Below are 13,866 nucleotides of genomic sequence, written 5' to 3' on the forward strand. Positions count from 1 at the left end.
TCTGTGCTGCCCCGGAGCGGCGTCTCCCAGCTGGGGCTGGGGAGGGACCCCCAGTGCGGAGACCCGGCAGCTGCCCCCGTGCCCCCCGCCCGGCGGCAGCCTCAGGGACCGCTGCGGGCCGGGGGACCCCGCAGGCCCCGGCCCTTCGTGGCGCCAGGGGGATCCGGCAGCGCTGACCCTGGGCCGGGCGGGCCCGGGCTGGCAGGGAGCCGGGGCCGTGGGCCACGCACTCCCGCGGGAGCTGGCAGCGGGCCACTGGGTGAACGGATCCGGCCACGGATGGTGCCTCCTTCCCGGCTCCATCACCGGGAGCGGCTCCCGGGTGCCAGCAGCCCCGGCACGGCCCGCCCGGCCAGAGGCGGAAGGTGGAGCCCCCCCCGCCCCGCGGAAGCCGAGCCCCTCCAGCGCAGCCCCTGCTGCAGGCGGGGCGGGATGAGAAAGGGGCGGCCGGGCCGGCACTGGGGGGGCGGCGGGACGGGGGGAGCACGGGGACCCCCCCCCGGCCCGGCCGGCGGCCTCCGCGGGGCAGCCCCGGTAGCGGGACGGGGCTGCGGGACCGGCAGCGCCGGGCTCGGGGGACCGGCTCGCCCTCGGGTCCCGCCGCCCCCTCCCCGGGGACGCCGCGATGGCGGCGGGTGAGCGGGACGGGGCTCGCGCCGCCTGCAGGGCTCGCCGTCCGCCAGGGGGCGCCGCGTCCGCCGCCGCCTCGTCTGCAGAGCTGTGCACACGGCGGTGCCGCGCGGCGCGTCAACAGCGCCCCCTCCCGGCGAGGCCCGTACCGGGAGCCCGCAGCGCCGGCGGCCCCGCCGAGGCCTCCGCCCGCCCCGGCCCGGCGGGTTCCACGGCGATCGCGGCCTCGCTGCGGCCCCTCCGGGCCGGGCCGTCCCAGCGCTGCTTGTCGCCGGGGCGACGGGCGGCGCGCGCTACCGGTCCCCGTCGCCATGGATACCGCCCTGCCCACCCCCGCGGCCCCGCTTCCGGCCCGTCACCGTAGCTACCGCCGACGTCACGCTTCCGGGACGTCACGGGCGGCTCGCGCAGCCGCCACCGCCTCCGCCGGGCCCTCACCCCCCCCCCCCCGGCGCAGGCAGCGGGGTCGGCGGCGTGTCGGCCCCGGGGCGGGCGCTCCCTCCCGCGCCGCCCGCCCGGCCACCTGTTCCTGGCTCGGTGCTCGCCCCCCGCCTTCCAAGGACTCGTCCTGTCCCCGCGCCCCGTCACCTGTCGCCCGCGGCCCCTATTCGGGCCCCGCCGGGCCCCGCGCCAGCGCCCGGCCCCGGCTCTCCCGGGGATGCGGAACGGGGCCGGGGGGGGTGGTCCTGCCCCCTTCCCCTCGCACCGCCCGGGGCTGCGCGGATCCCAAGGGGGGTCGCGGGTGCCGCGTTGGGGTGGAGGGTCGGGGAAGGGGCCTGTACGGAGCAGGAAAGCGCCGGCGCAGCCCCCCCCCCCCGGCCCGGTCCGCAGCAGCTGGGGCCACCGGCAGCCCCGCCGTGACCCCCGTCCGCCCCCCCAGGAAATCCAAAGCGGGGCGAGCGCGGCGCTGGAGCAGACGTGTATTGCCGAAACCCGGGATCGCACAGCCCGGAGCAGCGGGGCAGGACCGCGCTCACCCCCCCGAGGCACCCGCCACCTCGGGCGGGGGGGCTGGGCGGCCTCCAGAAGGAGCCTGGGGATGCCCCCTCCCTGCCCCCCGTGTCTCTGAAGGCACCAAAAACCCCACGGGGGAAACAGCCCACGAGGTGCCTCCCCCACCCCCGGCCCGGTGGAGACGGTCCCCACCGGAGACCCCACCGCCGCAGGCATCGGGGAGAGGGGGGGCTGCTGTCCCCTCCCCATCCCCATCCCAGCCGGGGTCCGTCCCTTCCCCGGCTGGGGGGCCCTGGGACGCTGCCCCCGCTCAGATCTCCTGCAGGAAGTCCACGGGGAAGAGCCCCACTTTGCGGCCGGTGGAGACTTTCACGTAACCGTTCACCTCCTCGCCCTTCTGCACCACGATCTGGGGGCGAGAGGGGCGCAGGTGAGACCCCCGGGGCCCCACAGAGCCGGGGGAAAGGCGGCAGCCCCCGGGCTGGGCAGAGGGGGTCCCGTCCCGGGGGGTGGGCGGTGTGGGGACGCTGTCACAGGCCGGGCAGAGCGTGGCCGGGGGGTGCCAGGGGGTGGCCGTGGGGTGGGGGGCTGCAGGTGGGGGCGGGAGGACCACGGGCTGTGACGGCGTGGTCCCGTCTCACCTGATCTTTCTTCAGCGTGATCTGCCCGATCTCCCGGTTGCCCACGAAGGAGCGGGTCACCTTGTGCACCCGCTCACCTGCCCGCACCCGGATGATGAAGTTTGGAGGGAAGTAGCCGACTTTTTCACCGATCTTCCCCTGAAAGAAGTCAGTGGATGGGTGTGAGGTGGGGGTTGGAGCCAACCTGTATGGCCTCCAGATTCCCCCATGACAAACAGCCTCTGCAGGTGGTGGCTTGGCCCGAGGACGCAGCAGATTTCGGGGGCTGTGTGCCCCGCAGAGTGCGATTTGCGCTCCCAGCTGACGTCTCCCTCTGCTTTAAGCTCTGCATCTTTCCCCTCTGTGCTTGTAGGACGCCAGCCTTACCCGCCACCACTCCTCGTTGGAGTCATCCACCACGGTGATCTTCTCCCCTGGCCTGCAAAGGGAAGGCAGGGCTCAGTGTGAGGGGGGGGCGTGCGCTGCCCCGCCATGGGAGACCCTGAGGTTGTCAAGGAAAATTGCCCTTCCCACAGCACTGGCTCCTAGAGCCCCGTGTCGGGGGAGGCTGAGGAACACGCACAGCCTGCGGGCTCAGGGACAGCCAGGTCCCGTGCGGGAACAGCTCTGCGTCAAGTCCGGGGGGCAAGAAATGAGTGGAACCGCATCAGGAGAAAGACCCGCAGCCTCGGGACTGAGGCTGGTGCCCAGAGCCCGGGGGCTGGGAGAGCTGCCGCAGCCAGAGCCAGGGCCCCCGCTCCAGAAAAGCCACAAAACCCAAACCACAGCCAGCGTGGCTCTAATTTCTGCCCTCATTCATTCATTCGCAGACCTCTCCTGGCCGCAAGAGCCTCATAGTTGAGGCGAAGATTTCTCCCCCTCCCCACTGGACACGCCACGTCCTTCCCCTCGTCACCCCTGTGCCCCCTACATGGCTGGGAACTTACGGGAAATCAAGGTCATCTTTCTCCAGGGCTTTGAAGCGATAAAGTGCCACAAAATAGTGAGACTGCAGGTAGCCACCGCGGATCCCTGGCTGTGGCTTCTTGTTCTAGGGGAGGAGGAAAGAGGGGTTGGGAACCCCAGAGAGGGTGAGGACAGCCCCGGGGAGCCCAGCAGGGAGATCCCTGCGGCCTCTGCCCAGGCTGCCGGGGGCCTTTTGGGCATAGGGTGAGGGCGACAGCCACCTTGTCATCTGTTGGGCTCTTCTCAGTCTTCTTGTCCCCTTCAGAGGTGCCTGGAAATGGGAGGAGGGCGGTTACATCCCTCCTGGTGCTGCTCCCTGCGCTGGGACCAGCTTCCTCCCGAGGGTCACCTGTGCCCACGTCAGTGAGGGAAGCAGAGTGCCCCAGGGTGGAGACCTGAACTGAAGACCCCCTTTTGCAGGGTCAAACCCACCCCAGTGGGCCCCCCAAGTACAGTCTCCCCATCAGGCTCCCTCCCGGCCCCATGCTTGTGGCTGGAGCGCGTTCCCCCCCCAGCTCCTTGGCCCTTGTGTGCAGCCGGCCCCGCCGCCCTCGCAGCACTCACCGCCCTCGGCTTTGCCCCCTTCTGTCTTCGTGGCCTCTGGTTCCTCATCCATCATAGCAGCCAGAGGCTGCAAGGCACAGAGCTGTCAGGGGGTGCAGGGCGGGCAGGGAGGTGGGGGTGGCAATGGGGCGCAGGCTGTGCTGCTGGGACCCTGGGGCGTTCGGAGCGCCAGGCCAACCCCGCACTCACGTTTTTCTTGTCGTCCTGCCCTTTCTTGCGCTCCTTGTTGGCCATAATGACGCCCGTCCGCAGGGTCTCGAACACAGGGTCGCTCCTGTTGGCTGCTGCTGGGGCATAGGGATGGCGAGAGGGGCTCAGCCCCAGGACGCGAGGAGATGGGGCACCCGGCGTGGGGGCGGCACTTACAGAGCAGATCCTTGGCGCAGGCATATTGCTGGTCGCTGTAGAGGGGTGAGCTGTACGCCCGGCGGAACCCTGGGGGCTGGAAGGAAAGAGGAGGTCAGAGCGTTGACCGCCACCCCGACCCGTGGGCCCTCCCGCGGGGGCTGAGGGCAGAGCGGGTGGACCCCCCCGGCAGAGGGTGAAGCCGGGGTTCATCCCTCGGACCCAGGACGGGAGGTGGGGCATGGCGCCCCGGTGCTGCCCACGGGGACCGAGCCGGCCGCTCCCCGCCGCGGTGCTTCGGCCTCCCCCGCGAGGTCGTGCCCCCAACCCCGGGGCCGCTGGAACACTCACGATTTTGCCGAAGCAGCGCTGCATCTCCACGTAGGACTGGCAGTGGTGGTGGATGTTAGTTTTGCAGTTCTTGCACCTCAGGCCAAATTTGTTGTTGACTGGCGGTGGGGGGGCAGGGGGGTGGAAAGGAGAGGCAATGTGACACTGCAGCTGCGGGGACGGCTGGGCTGGAGCCCTTGCCAGCCTTGGCCCCCAGCCCTCGCCCTGAGCGTGGCCCCCAGCCCCAGCCCCCTCAGGACTCACGGACAATCATGCGGGCACAAACATCACAGAACTTGGGCTTTTTGAAGTAATGATCTTTGAACTTGTGGGGTTTGTCATTGACAAGTTTCTGGGGCTCGGGAGGGGGCTCAGGCTCTTCCTCCTCTTCCTCCTCTTCCTCCTCCTCATAGATGTAGTAGATGGGTCCCCCTGAGGGGCTCACCAGCTCCCCGTTGGGCTGCGGCTCTGGCGCCGTCTCCTCCTTGGGCTTTCGCTGGAAAAGTTGCTTCAGCTTCTGTAGCTGCCGGGGCAGGAGAGGATGCATTGCACATGGCAGACACGTGGGGTGAGGCAGGCGGGCAGAGAAGCCGGTGCCTGGCTCCTGCCCCTTTGCTCTGACCTAGAGACTCCTTCTTCCCCAAGTGGGAGGACACCACAGACGTCCCGGGGCAGAAACGCTGCGAGGACAGGGACTCTCCTGGCCCCGTGAGGTCCCCACAGAAGGAGAAACTGTGACTCCTGAGCACCACGTGGATGTGGGCACCCCAGGGAAAAGCCAAGCTGGGAAATGGCCACCCAGTGCCCTGCCGGATCAGGAGCCCACGGGGCATCGCCGGCCCCACAAAGACTCCTGGGGCTGACGATGGCAGGAAGGTGGCTTCCCCTAGCCACCCAAGCTGCCCTGTGGGCACCCACTTACCCGGCTCTTGGGTTTCCCACCTGAAGCAGGTGAAGCCGGTGGCTCTGGCACTTCCTTCTCTGTCATGCTGTGAGGGGAAAAGAGAGATGTCGCGTTGGCCGGGGCTGTTCCCACTGTGGGTGCCCGGGGGGAGGCAGGAGAGCCAGACCTTGCTGGATGGGAAGCATCTCCTGCCCCAGCAGCATCCCCCCACTGCCCTGCCTGCGGCTCCTGCCCCAGCAAGGGCCACTCCTGCTGCGGGCGAGTCCTGGGGACGCGGGGGACCCGCTGGGCCCTGCGGCGCAGGCTCCCAGCCCGGCGTGCGCAGCACTGCTGCTTGCTTGGTGGAGGTGGTGCCAAGCGCTGTGAGCCAGACCCCGGGCTACCTGCACGTGTCCGTCTCTGTCTAGACATCTCCATCTCACTATTAAACTGCAAATGGTGCCATTCTTGGCCCCCTAGAACAAGCACACCTGTGACGCTTGTCTGGCGTCCCCGCACAGTCCTGCTTTCTTCTCCATAGAAGCCCCATGCTACCGTCGGGGCAGGATCTGCTCCTGCATCCCCCAAAACGTGCCCGATTCCACCTTTGACTGTTAACCATCCCCATGGTCCTTCTACCCAGACATCACTATTTTTGGTGATACCTAACACGAGGCCTCCCCATGCCCCCACGGAAACCAACCAGGACCACCATCAGGGAAACAGCGATGGGGGCTGGGGGGTCCTGGGGCAAGGGGTGCTGCAGCAGCAAAGAGCCCTGGGGTCTTGCAGCGACGTGGGTGGAGCAGGGGCCCACGGGGGTTGGTGACCACGATGAGAGGGAGCCGCACGCGGAGACACACTTACCCTGTGTTTGCAGCTCTTGTCCTGCGATGAAAAACCCCGCAGAGGGTGGCCGACGTTGGGTCCCCGTTGGCTGCAGAGCCCCCAGCCCTCCGTGCCGGGTGCGCAGGGAGGGGGGCAGCCGCCCCAGTGCCGTGGAGAGCGGGAGTGACAGGCCAGAGGGGAACCGACAGCTGAGCGCTGGCGGAGGCTGACGCCGAGAAATTGGAGCCCATGCATGAGCCGGGAGGGGAGCGGGGTGGAGAGGAGCCACTGGCTATTTGCGTTAGTGGGTTGCTGGGTGTCACAGGGGCCCACCCACCCCCTGGCACGAGGCCGCCGCGGAGCCGGGGCACACCGAGTGCTCCAGCCTTGATGTCTCGTTTGCTCTCGCATTTGAGGCCCCTGCAGCTGGGAGGGGAGAAGGGGAGAGAGGCAGCGGTGTGGTCTCTCATGGCGCAGCTCTCGTGGCCGCCCCGTAGCCTCTGGCAGCAAATCCTGCTGGTCCGCTCTCCACTGAGACAGAGACCTGCCACGGAGCAGGGAACTGGGGACCCCGTTGCTATCATGCTGCCCTGCAGCGGGTGCCGGGTCCCTGCAGCTGGACAGGCACCCAGTGCCAGCGTCCCCGCACCCGTGCCCCTGCCAGGTGGCCGGTGGCAGTGGAGCAGGACTTTGCACCAAGGCGGGGGCTGAAGCCCCCCCCTGGCCTTCCAGGCAGCTCTTACCTCTCCACGGGCACCTGCTCCTGAAGGTGCATCCAGATGCTGCAAGAGGCTCCAGCTGCCACGATGAGGGTGGTAGGGTGGTGCCAGCCCAACTCCTGCACCCGCGGGGCAGGAGGACACACTGACACCCGCACCCATCAGCTCAAGGGCTGCTCCCCTGTAATCAGGAGGAGCATGTCGCTGCATCAGGGAATGCAGCCGGGGACACCCCACGCCCCCATTCTTGCCATTGCACAGCTGCATGGGGCCAGCGGCTGGGAAAAAAGGCTACCAATATCTGAAGGCGGGGGGAGGGGGGCAGGACCAGCCCCAGGTCAAAGTGCTCGGCGCTCTTCTCCCAGTCTCGGCTCCCAGCCTTGGCAAGCCCTGAGCTCGCGGCCCTTGTAGGTGCCAAGCACGGGGGCAGGACCGGGGCAGGAACACATCACCCTGCAAGCGCCCCTGCGGCTCCCTGGTCGTCACCTCCCCCTGCAGAGGCAGCACAGACAGCCCCTAGCACTGGTACTGGCGGAAAACGGGAAAGCAGCGTTAAAGTGATGGACAAGTTTTCTTTTTATATTTAAAAACAACCCCCCAAATAAAACAAAACCAAAAATACCCCCCAAATAATAATCAGATTAAATAAAATGTGCAGTGAACATACCAATCAACACCTGTATGTGCGGTTCAACACAGTGCTTAACAAAACAATATACACAGGGTAAGGTGGGCGGGCACGGGCATCACTCCAAAAATAATAATAATAAAAAAAAAAAAAAATCAATTTCTCGTCTCTTAATTATGTCCATATAAATATATCCAGGAAGGAGGGTGAGAGGAAGGGAGGGCAGAAAGGAAGAGAGAAGGCAGAGGGAAGTGCCCGCAGTCCAGTGTGCTCTGTGCCCATGCGTGAGCCCTACTGTGAGCTGGCACGCTCCAGCACCCGCAAGTCGTAGTTCTTTTTGGCCACACGCAGCTTGAAGCGGCTGAGGGAGTTGTTGAGGCGGAGGGAGGCATTCTGGGCGGCCAGCGGGCTGGGGAACACGGCCACGATGGTGTATAAGGCAGCGAGGTCACTGTGCCTGCCGTTCTCTGGAGTCCCGTTGTTGTCCCCGCCGCCCCCATCTCCATGGCGCCCCTGAGTCTCTTTGAGCCACTGGATTTTGGCACCAGCCATGGCGAGCTGGGTGAAGAGCTTGTCAGCCTCTGTCCGCGTGATGCCCTCGGGCAGGTCTGTCACCTCCAGCACTCGGCCCAGCACTGCAGTGGAAAGACAGCACGTGTCAGACCCTTGGGTAGCACCAGCACAGCAAGAGCTGCTGAGCGCGCTCCTCACCAGCCAAGCCCTGGGCTCGCAGAAGTCACCTCTACTTTGCCCATGAAAGCAGCACTTCGCTAAGCTGCCCCCTCGTCAGGAATGTACCTTTTTACGCCCGTCACTTCTTTCCCCTCAAACTGCCCCTGCCATTCTGCTCCCTACAGTGCCCCATCCCGATCCTTTCTGATGCCCGCATCCCGGTCCCCGCACGGCCTGCTTCGAGAGGAGACTGGTCTTTCCCATTTGCCCAGGGCTCCAGCAACACCAGCTCCTCCTCGCTTCCTTTGGCTGGGCTTGGCTTTTCAGTTAGGGCTTTCCCGGGTGCTCTGCCCCCTCTTCCTCCCCTCATCCTTGGGTACCAGGATCAGGAGCTAACCCAACTCTCCTGGCCTCCGTTCCTGGAAGGGAGAAAGACAGGCGGCAGCCATGGAGGCAGCTGACATGGGCGGATCCTGAGTGTGACACTGCCCTGCGTGCTTCCCCATGGGGAGGATCCCCGTGTGCGCCCAGGACCGCGTCATGCCAACCTCTTTGCCTCTGCTCTCTGGTACCCAAACGCTTCTGCTGCCTCCTGGCTCCAGCCCTGGCTTTTGGGCTTAGCGAGGGCCGGCTGAATGGATTCTTTGCTAATATTAACGTGGCATGTAATGAACGTGCCAGCCGCCGGGACGGGGGCAGCTCTCCGGCAAGCAACTCTTAAAGGGCCCCCTGCAACCAGCTGCTGGTGGTGGCGGTGACGTGGGGGACAAGGCTGAAGCCTCCGGAGAGCCAGCGAAGACCACCTCCCTTCCAGGCCGTCTGGCTCATGCCCTACGATACAGGTCTTGTACTGCTGCGCAGAGAGGCCAGACGTGTGCCTCTCCTTCCCTCCCTGATGACCAAGCGGAGACCCCCGGGTTGAGGAACAGGGTGTCCCTTCCCCTTTTGGGGGAAACGATCCACTGGGGATTTCAGCCCGCACAGCCAGCCCTGGAAGACCCCGAAGTCCTTTATAAAGATGAGGGCTCTGCAGCCCCTGGTCCCGCTGGGAAATGGAAGCATGAGAGCGAAGGGTCACTTGGGAAGGCAACAGTGGGAAAAAGATGTCAGGGGTCTGGACACTCACTTTCTGCTGACAGAGAGGAATAAAATCCCGGGAGTTCTGCCAGCTCCACCTGCCCCATCATTTCAACCTTCACAGAGGCAGGAATAGGGCCCAGGTGTCCTGGTGCTCATCACCGGCTCCCCAACAATTTCTCCCCACTCTTCCTCAAAAGCTTTGCTCAGTGCAGGCAGCGTTTACTGGGCTCCTGAGCAAGCCCCGTCCTCCCGCATCCCCATGGGAACGGCCGCCCGGGACCGGCTGTGCTCCCCCCGGCCAGTCCTCACGGGGCTGGGGGTGTGGGGTGTTTGTGTGGGGGAGGTGGTGGCAGGTAGGAACCGCTCTCCACAACCACCCCAGCAACGGGTTCTGTGGGATGCTGGCGTGGGCAGAGATGGCATCTGGAGATGGCCAATGCTGGCTACGCCCACGCAGTGGGGACTAGTCAGAGGGCAAAGGAGGAACTGCTTGAGGAGGGTCACTTGCCTACATCACTTGTCCCAAGGTCAGTGGATGCTGACTTGAGGGCCTGTCTCTTGCTCCGGTTTCCATGTTTCATTCCAGTCTGCCCCTTAAAGAATAAAAACAATAGCGTGTCACCCGAGGAGACACTGTGGCCTCACGGTGCCTACAGAGCATCCCGGGAGCCGGAGGGGAGACCGAACTTGCCTAGGCCATGTCTGTGAAGGGAAATGAGGACACTTGGATGAACCTTGCACCCCCTGGCACCTTTGGGGTGACCCCACGCTTGGGCAAATTAGATGAGATCAAGGCACGGCCACGGTTCCAGGACACTCAAAGGACTTGGGGCTGACGCTGCTTCTGGGCAAAGCTGGGGGCAGGATGAAATTTTAGCCCAGTGCCAGGCTCTAGGGAAATCCGTTTCCAACGGCAGCTCTGCCGGACGGATGGCGAGAGCGTGGGGTAGGCGGATGCTGCCTCATCGAGGGGTGTCAAGCACAGGGCAGGGTGTGAGACCCGCTTCTTAACCACCCCCAGGACCTGCCCAGAAAGGGGTTGCCCGGGGGGGAAGGGGGTGGTCTCGCTCTGCTCCCAGGACAGTGAAAGCGTGGGTGGGCGGGGGTTTGGGCCAATTTTACCTGGTGTGCATTGTAGTTGGGCTGGTTGTGGAGCAGCGGTGGGGGACAGATAGACAGATTATACTGCAGCGGCTGGCCCAGCAATGAGTAGCGCCCATCACCTGTGAAAGGAAGCAAATGTTTGTAGGGCTCTGAAGAAATCCCGGAAAAGACCCACCGCTGTGCTGTCCCCACTCCTTTCCCTTACCTTGTGCCGGGCCCATGGGCCGGGGGAACTGTGTGAGGACAGGGAGGGGGCTCAGCCCCGTGCAGACACTGTTGAGGTTGGTGACAGGAGACGGTGTCGGGGACTGGGTGGGGGACGTGATGGGGCTGTTCAGCTGGGTGCTGGCCTGGGGGAGGGAGAGCGTTAGACAGCCCCAGTGCTTGTGACCGCATCTGTCTCACCGCCATGAGCCCACCCCGTCTCCCAGCCCATCCAGACAGCCTGGATGCTGGGGTCCTTTCTCTCCCACCAGGCTGCTCCCAAAAGATGAGCTGCCTTCTTCCCAGTCCTCTCAATACCTGAGCACTGGTGTCTGGGTTGTACAGGTCTCCTGGCTTCTGCCCCCGCTGGTCCAGGCTGTAGTACTTACAGTGGCTCCACTGCACCACGGGGGGATTCTGGGGGGTCTGGGGGCCATTGGGTACATTCAGCTGCATCACAACCACGCCAGGGCCTGACGGAGACACCCCTGGGGAGAGACAACTGCAGCAGTATTGCCCAGGCTCTGCGCACTGCTGCTGCTGCCGCTTGCTGTGGGACAAGAGGCAGCCTGTCTGTGCAACTTCGCCCTCTTCCCTACACCACCATGTTCTCTCCTCCGCCACTGCTGCCTGGCCAGGTGGGCTGAAAAAAGGCCCCACCAAGACCCAGTTGGGATCCCTCTCTGATATCACAGCTCACATCAGAGTGATGACTTTTAATACAGGAGAAATGCGAGCAGAGGGGACAAGTTGAAGGCAACTTGGGTGACCTCTCTGAGCATCACAGCAAACCCTCCAGCAAAGGGTCTAACCACAGAGCTGGGTGCAGTGCTCGAGTATCCTGGTTCCAGCTCTTGCACCAGTTCCCCAGGTCCCAGCCCACCTCCCTGCAGCTGGGACAGGATGCAGGAATCCCGACGCTCCTCTCATCCACATCCCTGGTCCCAGGAGCTGCCCCGGTGACACTAAGGTGCGTTGCCAGCAGAGGGAGTCCACAGCCCACAGCAGCTCCCTCTGCCCACTCCCGCCCTGCCCTGCCTGCCCACCACGGCGGGAAAATGCCAGGCACAGGCCAGCAACGGCCTGGAGCAAAGTCACTGTGCCACGTCCTGATAATTCCCAGTGGGCTGGGGGATGGGTAAGGCTAAGGAATCCCATCGCACAGAAGCTGCCAGACTTGGCTCTGAATTGGCAGCTCTACAGCCCCTACAAAACCTGACCCAAGCTGTGCACAGTCGCTGCCAACCCTGACCAGGGGCCCCTCTTACCTGAATACTGCTGCTGCATCTGCGGCGGGCTGCAGGGTGACGGGGACTGTGGCATCTGGTACTGTTCAGAGCCAGGTGGCTGAAGGAACCCCACCGAAGGGCTGTGAAGCAGAGAGTGCTCTGGTGAGGGGATGGGGAGAAACCCAGCCGCCTCTGGAGCAGCACAGAAGCACCGCGCGCTGCAGGACAGCTGTGTCCAGGAGGTGCTGACCATGGGGACTAGGATTGGGCAAGCCGAAGCGATGACCAGCATCTACGGTGCCCAGCCACCTCCTCTAGCTGCAGGAGGAGGATGCTAACACCCTTTCAGTAGGCGTAGCCTACTTCCTCCCTTTCTCCCCAAGGCAGACCAGAGACAGAGAAGCTTTTACCTGGTGCCGTTCTGCTGGGCAGTTGGGATGACGCTGTAGTAGATGGGAACCCCTCCAGCCTGAAGCCCGCCCTGAACAGACTGGCTGGCTGGTACAAGCACTGGCTGCTGGAAGGGCTGCTGGACCACACTCTGGGACTCATTGGCCACAGGAACCTGTGCGGGGAGGAAAGAAGCAGCCCTAAGGAATGACAGGTAACAGAGCAGGAACAGGGAGAACTGGCTCCAAAGAGACACCAGCGAGGTCCATACACGGTAGAAGAGGTGCCAGATGTCTACTGCAGCCCAGAGCAATCTTGCCCAGGCAAGGGCAGCCCCTCCAAGCTCTTCTGTGAACACAACGGCGAAGAGCCCAACTGCACTCTGTCCTCCATCTCAAGACATGTCCTACACAGATTCAAATGTGGACATGCCCTCCCCAAGCTGGCAAGCAGGCAGTATCTTCTCACGGCGAGTGAGTCTCTGCCTTTGGCTCCATCACTCTGGCACAGGAACAGGGCACTTCCCGCAAGGCCTGCGCAGCTGAGGCTCCCTCCCCAGCAGCCCCTCACCGGAGATCAACTGATGCCTACCTGGTATGAAGGCAGTGGACTGTACTGGACCATCAGGCCTTGCATCTGGCTCCCCATACCGCTCCTCTGGCTGCTGAGAAGGCCAGGGGGCTGCGCCTGCTGCACTCCCATCATACTCTGCAGCTGGCCCCCCATGCTGTTCCTCTGGCTGTTGAGGAGCCCGGGGGGCTGTGCTTGCTGCACTCCCATTACACCTTGGTATGTTTGCTGCTGGTTGGACATCATTGGCTGTAAACCTGTCAGAACAGCATTTATATGGAGCAGCTTTCCAGCTGGCCACAGGAAACAGCCTAAGACTTGGCACATGAGGGCTTAAATTCTGCTTTGCCGCCATCTCTTGCTAAAGAGTGAGAAAAGGGCTTCCCTTACGGCAGATGTAAAAAGACCTGAAGGAAGCTCCTGGCTTTAAATCCACCTTAGAGCACCTCAGTGCATGCCACATGCCGAGAGGGAGGGAAAAGACTAAAGCAGCCTTCGCAGCCCGGCCACATTGCGACTCTCCCTTGCACAATCAAGAGGCACTCTACAGTCAGCAAGTCCAGCAAAGAGTGGGAGACAGGGAAGAGCAGCCTGGCCCCAGGCAGCGCATGGGAGATCCTTAAGAGCCACCAAGAGTGTCAGGAAAGGGAAACATGACCCTCCCCCCTTCTGTGCCCCCTTACCCGGCTGCTGGGACTGCTGGGGGAGCTGCTGAGTGCGCTGGGAGCTGTAGGCCACTGGGTGACTGAGAGATCGGTATTGCTGGCTGGAGTTCGGGTACTGCCCAGGAGGGTAGTAAGAAACCTGAATCTATCAGAATCAAGAAAACATGGTGATGAGAACACAAGAGGGAGTGGGACCAAGAAAGCTGGTCCCCCAGGACCAGTTTTCTCTCTCACCTGGCCTGGCTTCTGCCGAAGGAAACCACCCAGGGCTTTGGCTCTGGCCAGATGATATCTCCTCAGGGAACCGCAGCCCCTTCCCGCTCCTCCCAGCCTCCACATCCAAGCATTTCCCAGCACAGTAGTGCAAGAGCACAGTAGGCACAATTCTCATCACAGCAAAGGGGAACAATCCCAGAGGTCATAATGCCCTGCAGGACCCCAAAGAGAGCTTAGAGGTGTCAGCCCTGAATCTGGTTGCTGTCCCT

At 63.9% G+C, this 13,866-nt stretch overlaps 2 protein-coding genes across 19 annotated transcripts in view; both read right to left on the reverse strand.

Moving 5' to 3' along the window:
• Window positions 1-1,536: 1,536 nt before the first annotated feature.
• On the reverse strand, window positions 1,537-6,752 carry STAC3 (SH3 and cysteine rich domain 3). Of its 6 annotated transcripts, none has more exons than XM_074565282.1 (12): window positions 6,160-6,752; window positions 5,332-5,398; window positions 4,674-4,932; window positions 4,431-4,528; window positions 4,101-4,176; window positions 3,924-4,021; window positions 3,735-3,801; window positions 3,392-3,441; window positions 3,152-3,255; window positions 2,592-2,643; window positions 2,226-2,363; window positions 1,537-1,993 (listed from the first exon to the last, which is right to left on the reverse strand). In XM_074565282.1, exons 1-12 carry the CDS (start codon window positions 6,702-6,704, stop codon window positions 1,895-1,897), a joined length of 1,653 nt encoding a protein of 550 aa, XP_074421383.1. In that variant the 5' UTR covers window positions 6,705-6,752; the 3' UTR covers window positions 1,537-1,894. The 6 variants fall into 6 exon arrangements, with proteins under 6 accessions (XP_074421383.1, XP_074421386.1, XP_074421384.1 ...); XM_074565285.1 differs by having other exon boundaries at window positions 3,924-4,018; window positions 4,674-4,905; window positions 6,160-6,751; XM_074565283.1 differs by having other exon boundaries at window positions 3,924-4,018; window positions 6,160-6,750.
• Window positions 6,753-7,397: 645 nt separating this feature from the next.
• Window positions 7,398-13,866, reverse strand: part of R3HDM2 (R3H domain containing 2) — a 53,843-nt gene continuing 47,374 nt past the window's right edge. For all 13 annotated transcript variants that reach the window (XM_074565273.1, XM_074565274.1, XM_074565272.1 and 10 more), the window contains 9 exons: window positions 13,400-13,526; window positions 12,738-12,973; window positions 12,167-12,321; window positions 11,796-11,896; window positions 10,846-11,015; window positions 10,529-10,673; window positions 10,342-10,442; window positions 9,728-9,812; window positions 7,398-8,102 (listed from right to left, as the gene is read on the reverse strand). In XM_074565273.1, coding sequence (XP_074421374.1) covers window positions 7,759-8,102; window positions 9,728-9,812; window positions 10,342-10,442; window positions 10,529-10,673; window positions 10,846-11,015; window positions 11,796-11,896; window positions 12,167-12,321; window positions 12,738-12,973; window positions 13,400-13,526 — 1,464 coding nt within the window. In that variant the 3' untranslated portion in view covers window positions 7,398-7,758. The remainder of the gene's footprint in view (window positions 8,103-9,727; window positions 9,813-10,341; window positions 10,443-10,528; window positions 10,674-10,845; window positions 11,016-11,795; window positions 11,897-12,166; window positions 12,322-12,737; window positions 12,974-13,399; window positions 13,527-13,866) is intronic.

Source organism: Larus michahellis, chromosome 22 (assembly GCF_964199755.1).
Source record: "Larus michahellis chromosome 22, bLarMic1.1, whole genome shotgun sequence".
In the NCBI taxonomy this organism is placed as follows: domain Eukaryota; kingdom Metazoa; phylum Chordata; class Aves; order Charadriiformes; family Laridae; genus Larus; species Larus michahellis.

What these genes read in the sequence shown, in the direction of transcription:
- STAC3 (XM_074565282.1), bottom strand. Translation starts at nt 6,704, where the DNA reads ATGATAGCAACGGGGTCCCCAGTTCCCTGCTCCGTGGCAGGTCTCTGT. An exon ending in AGGGGGCAAAGCCGAGGGCG is followed by an intron (nt 3,442 to 3,734) that starts GTGAGTGCTGCG and finishes TCCCATTTCCAG; the next exon opens with GCACCTCTGAAGGGGACAAG. An exon ending in AAAGATGACCTTGATTTCCC is followed by an intron (nt 2,644 to 3,151) that starts GTAAGTTCCCAG and finishes TTCCCTTTGCAG; the next exon opens with GCCAGGGGAGAAGATCACCG.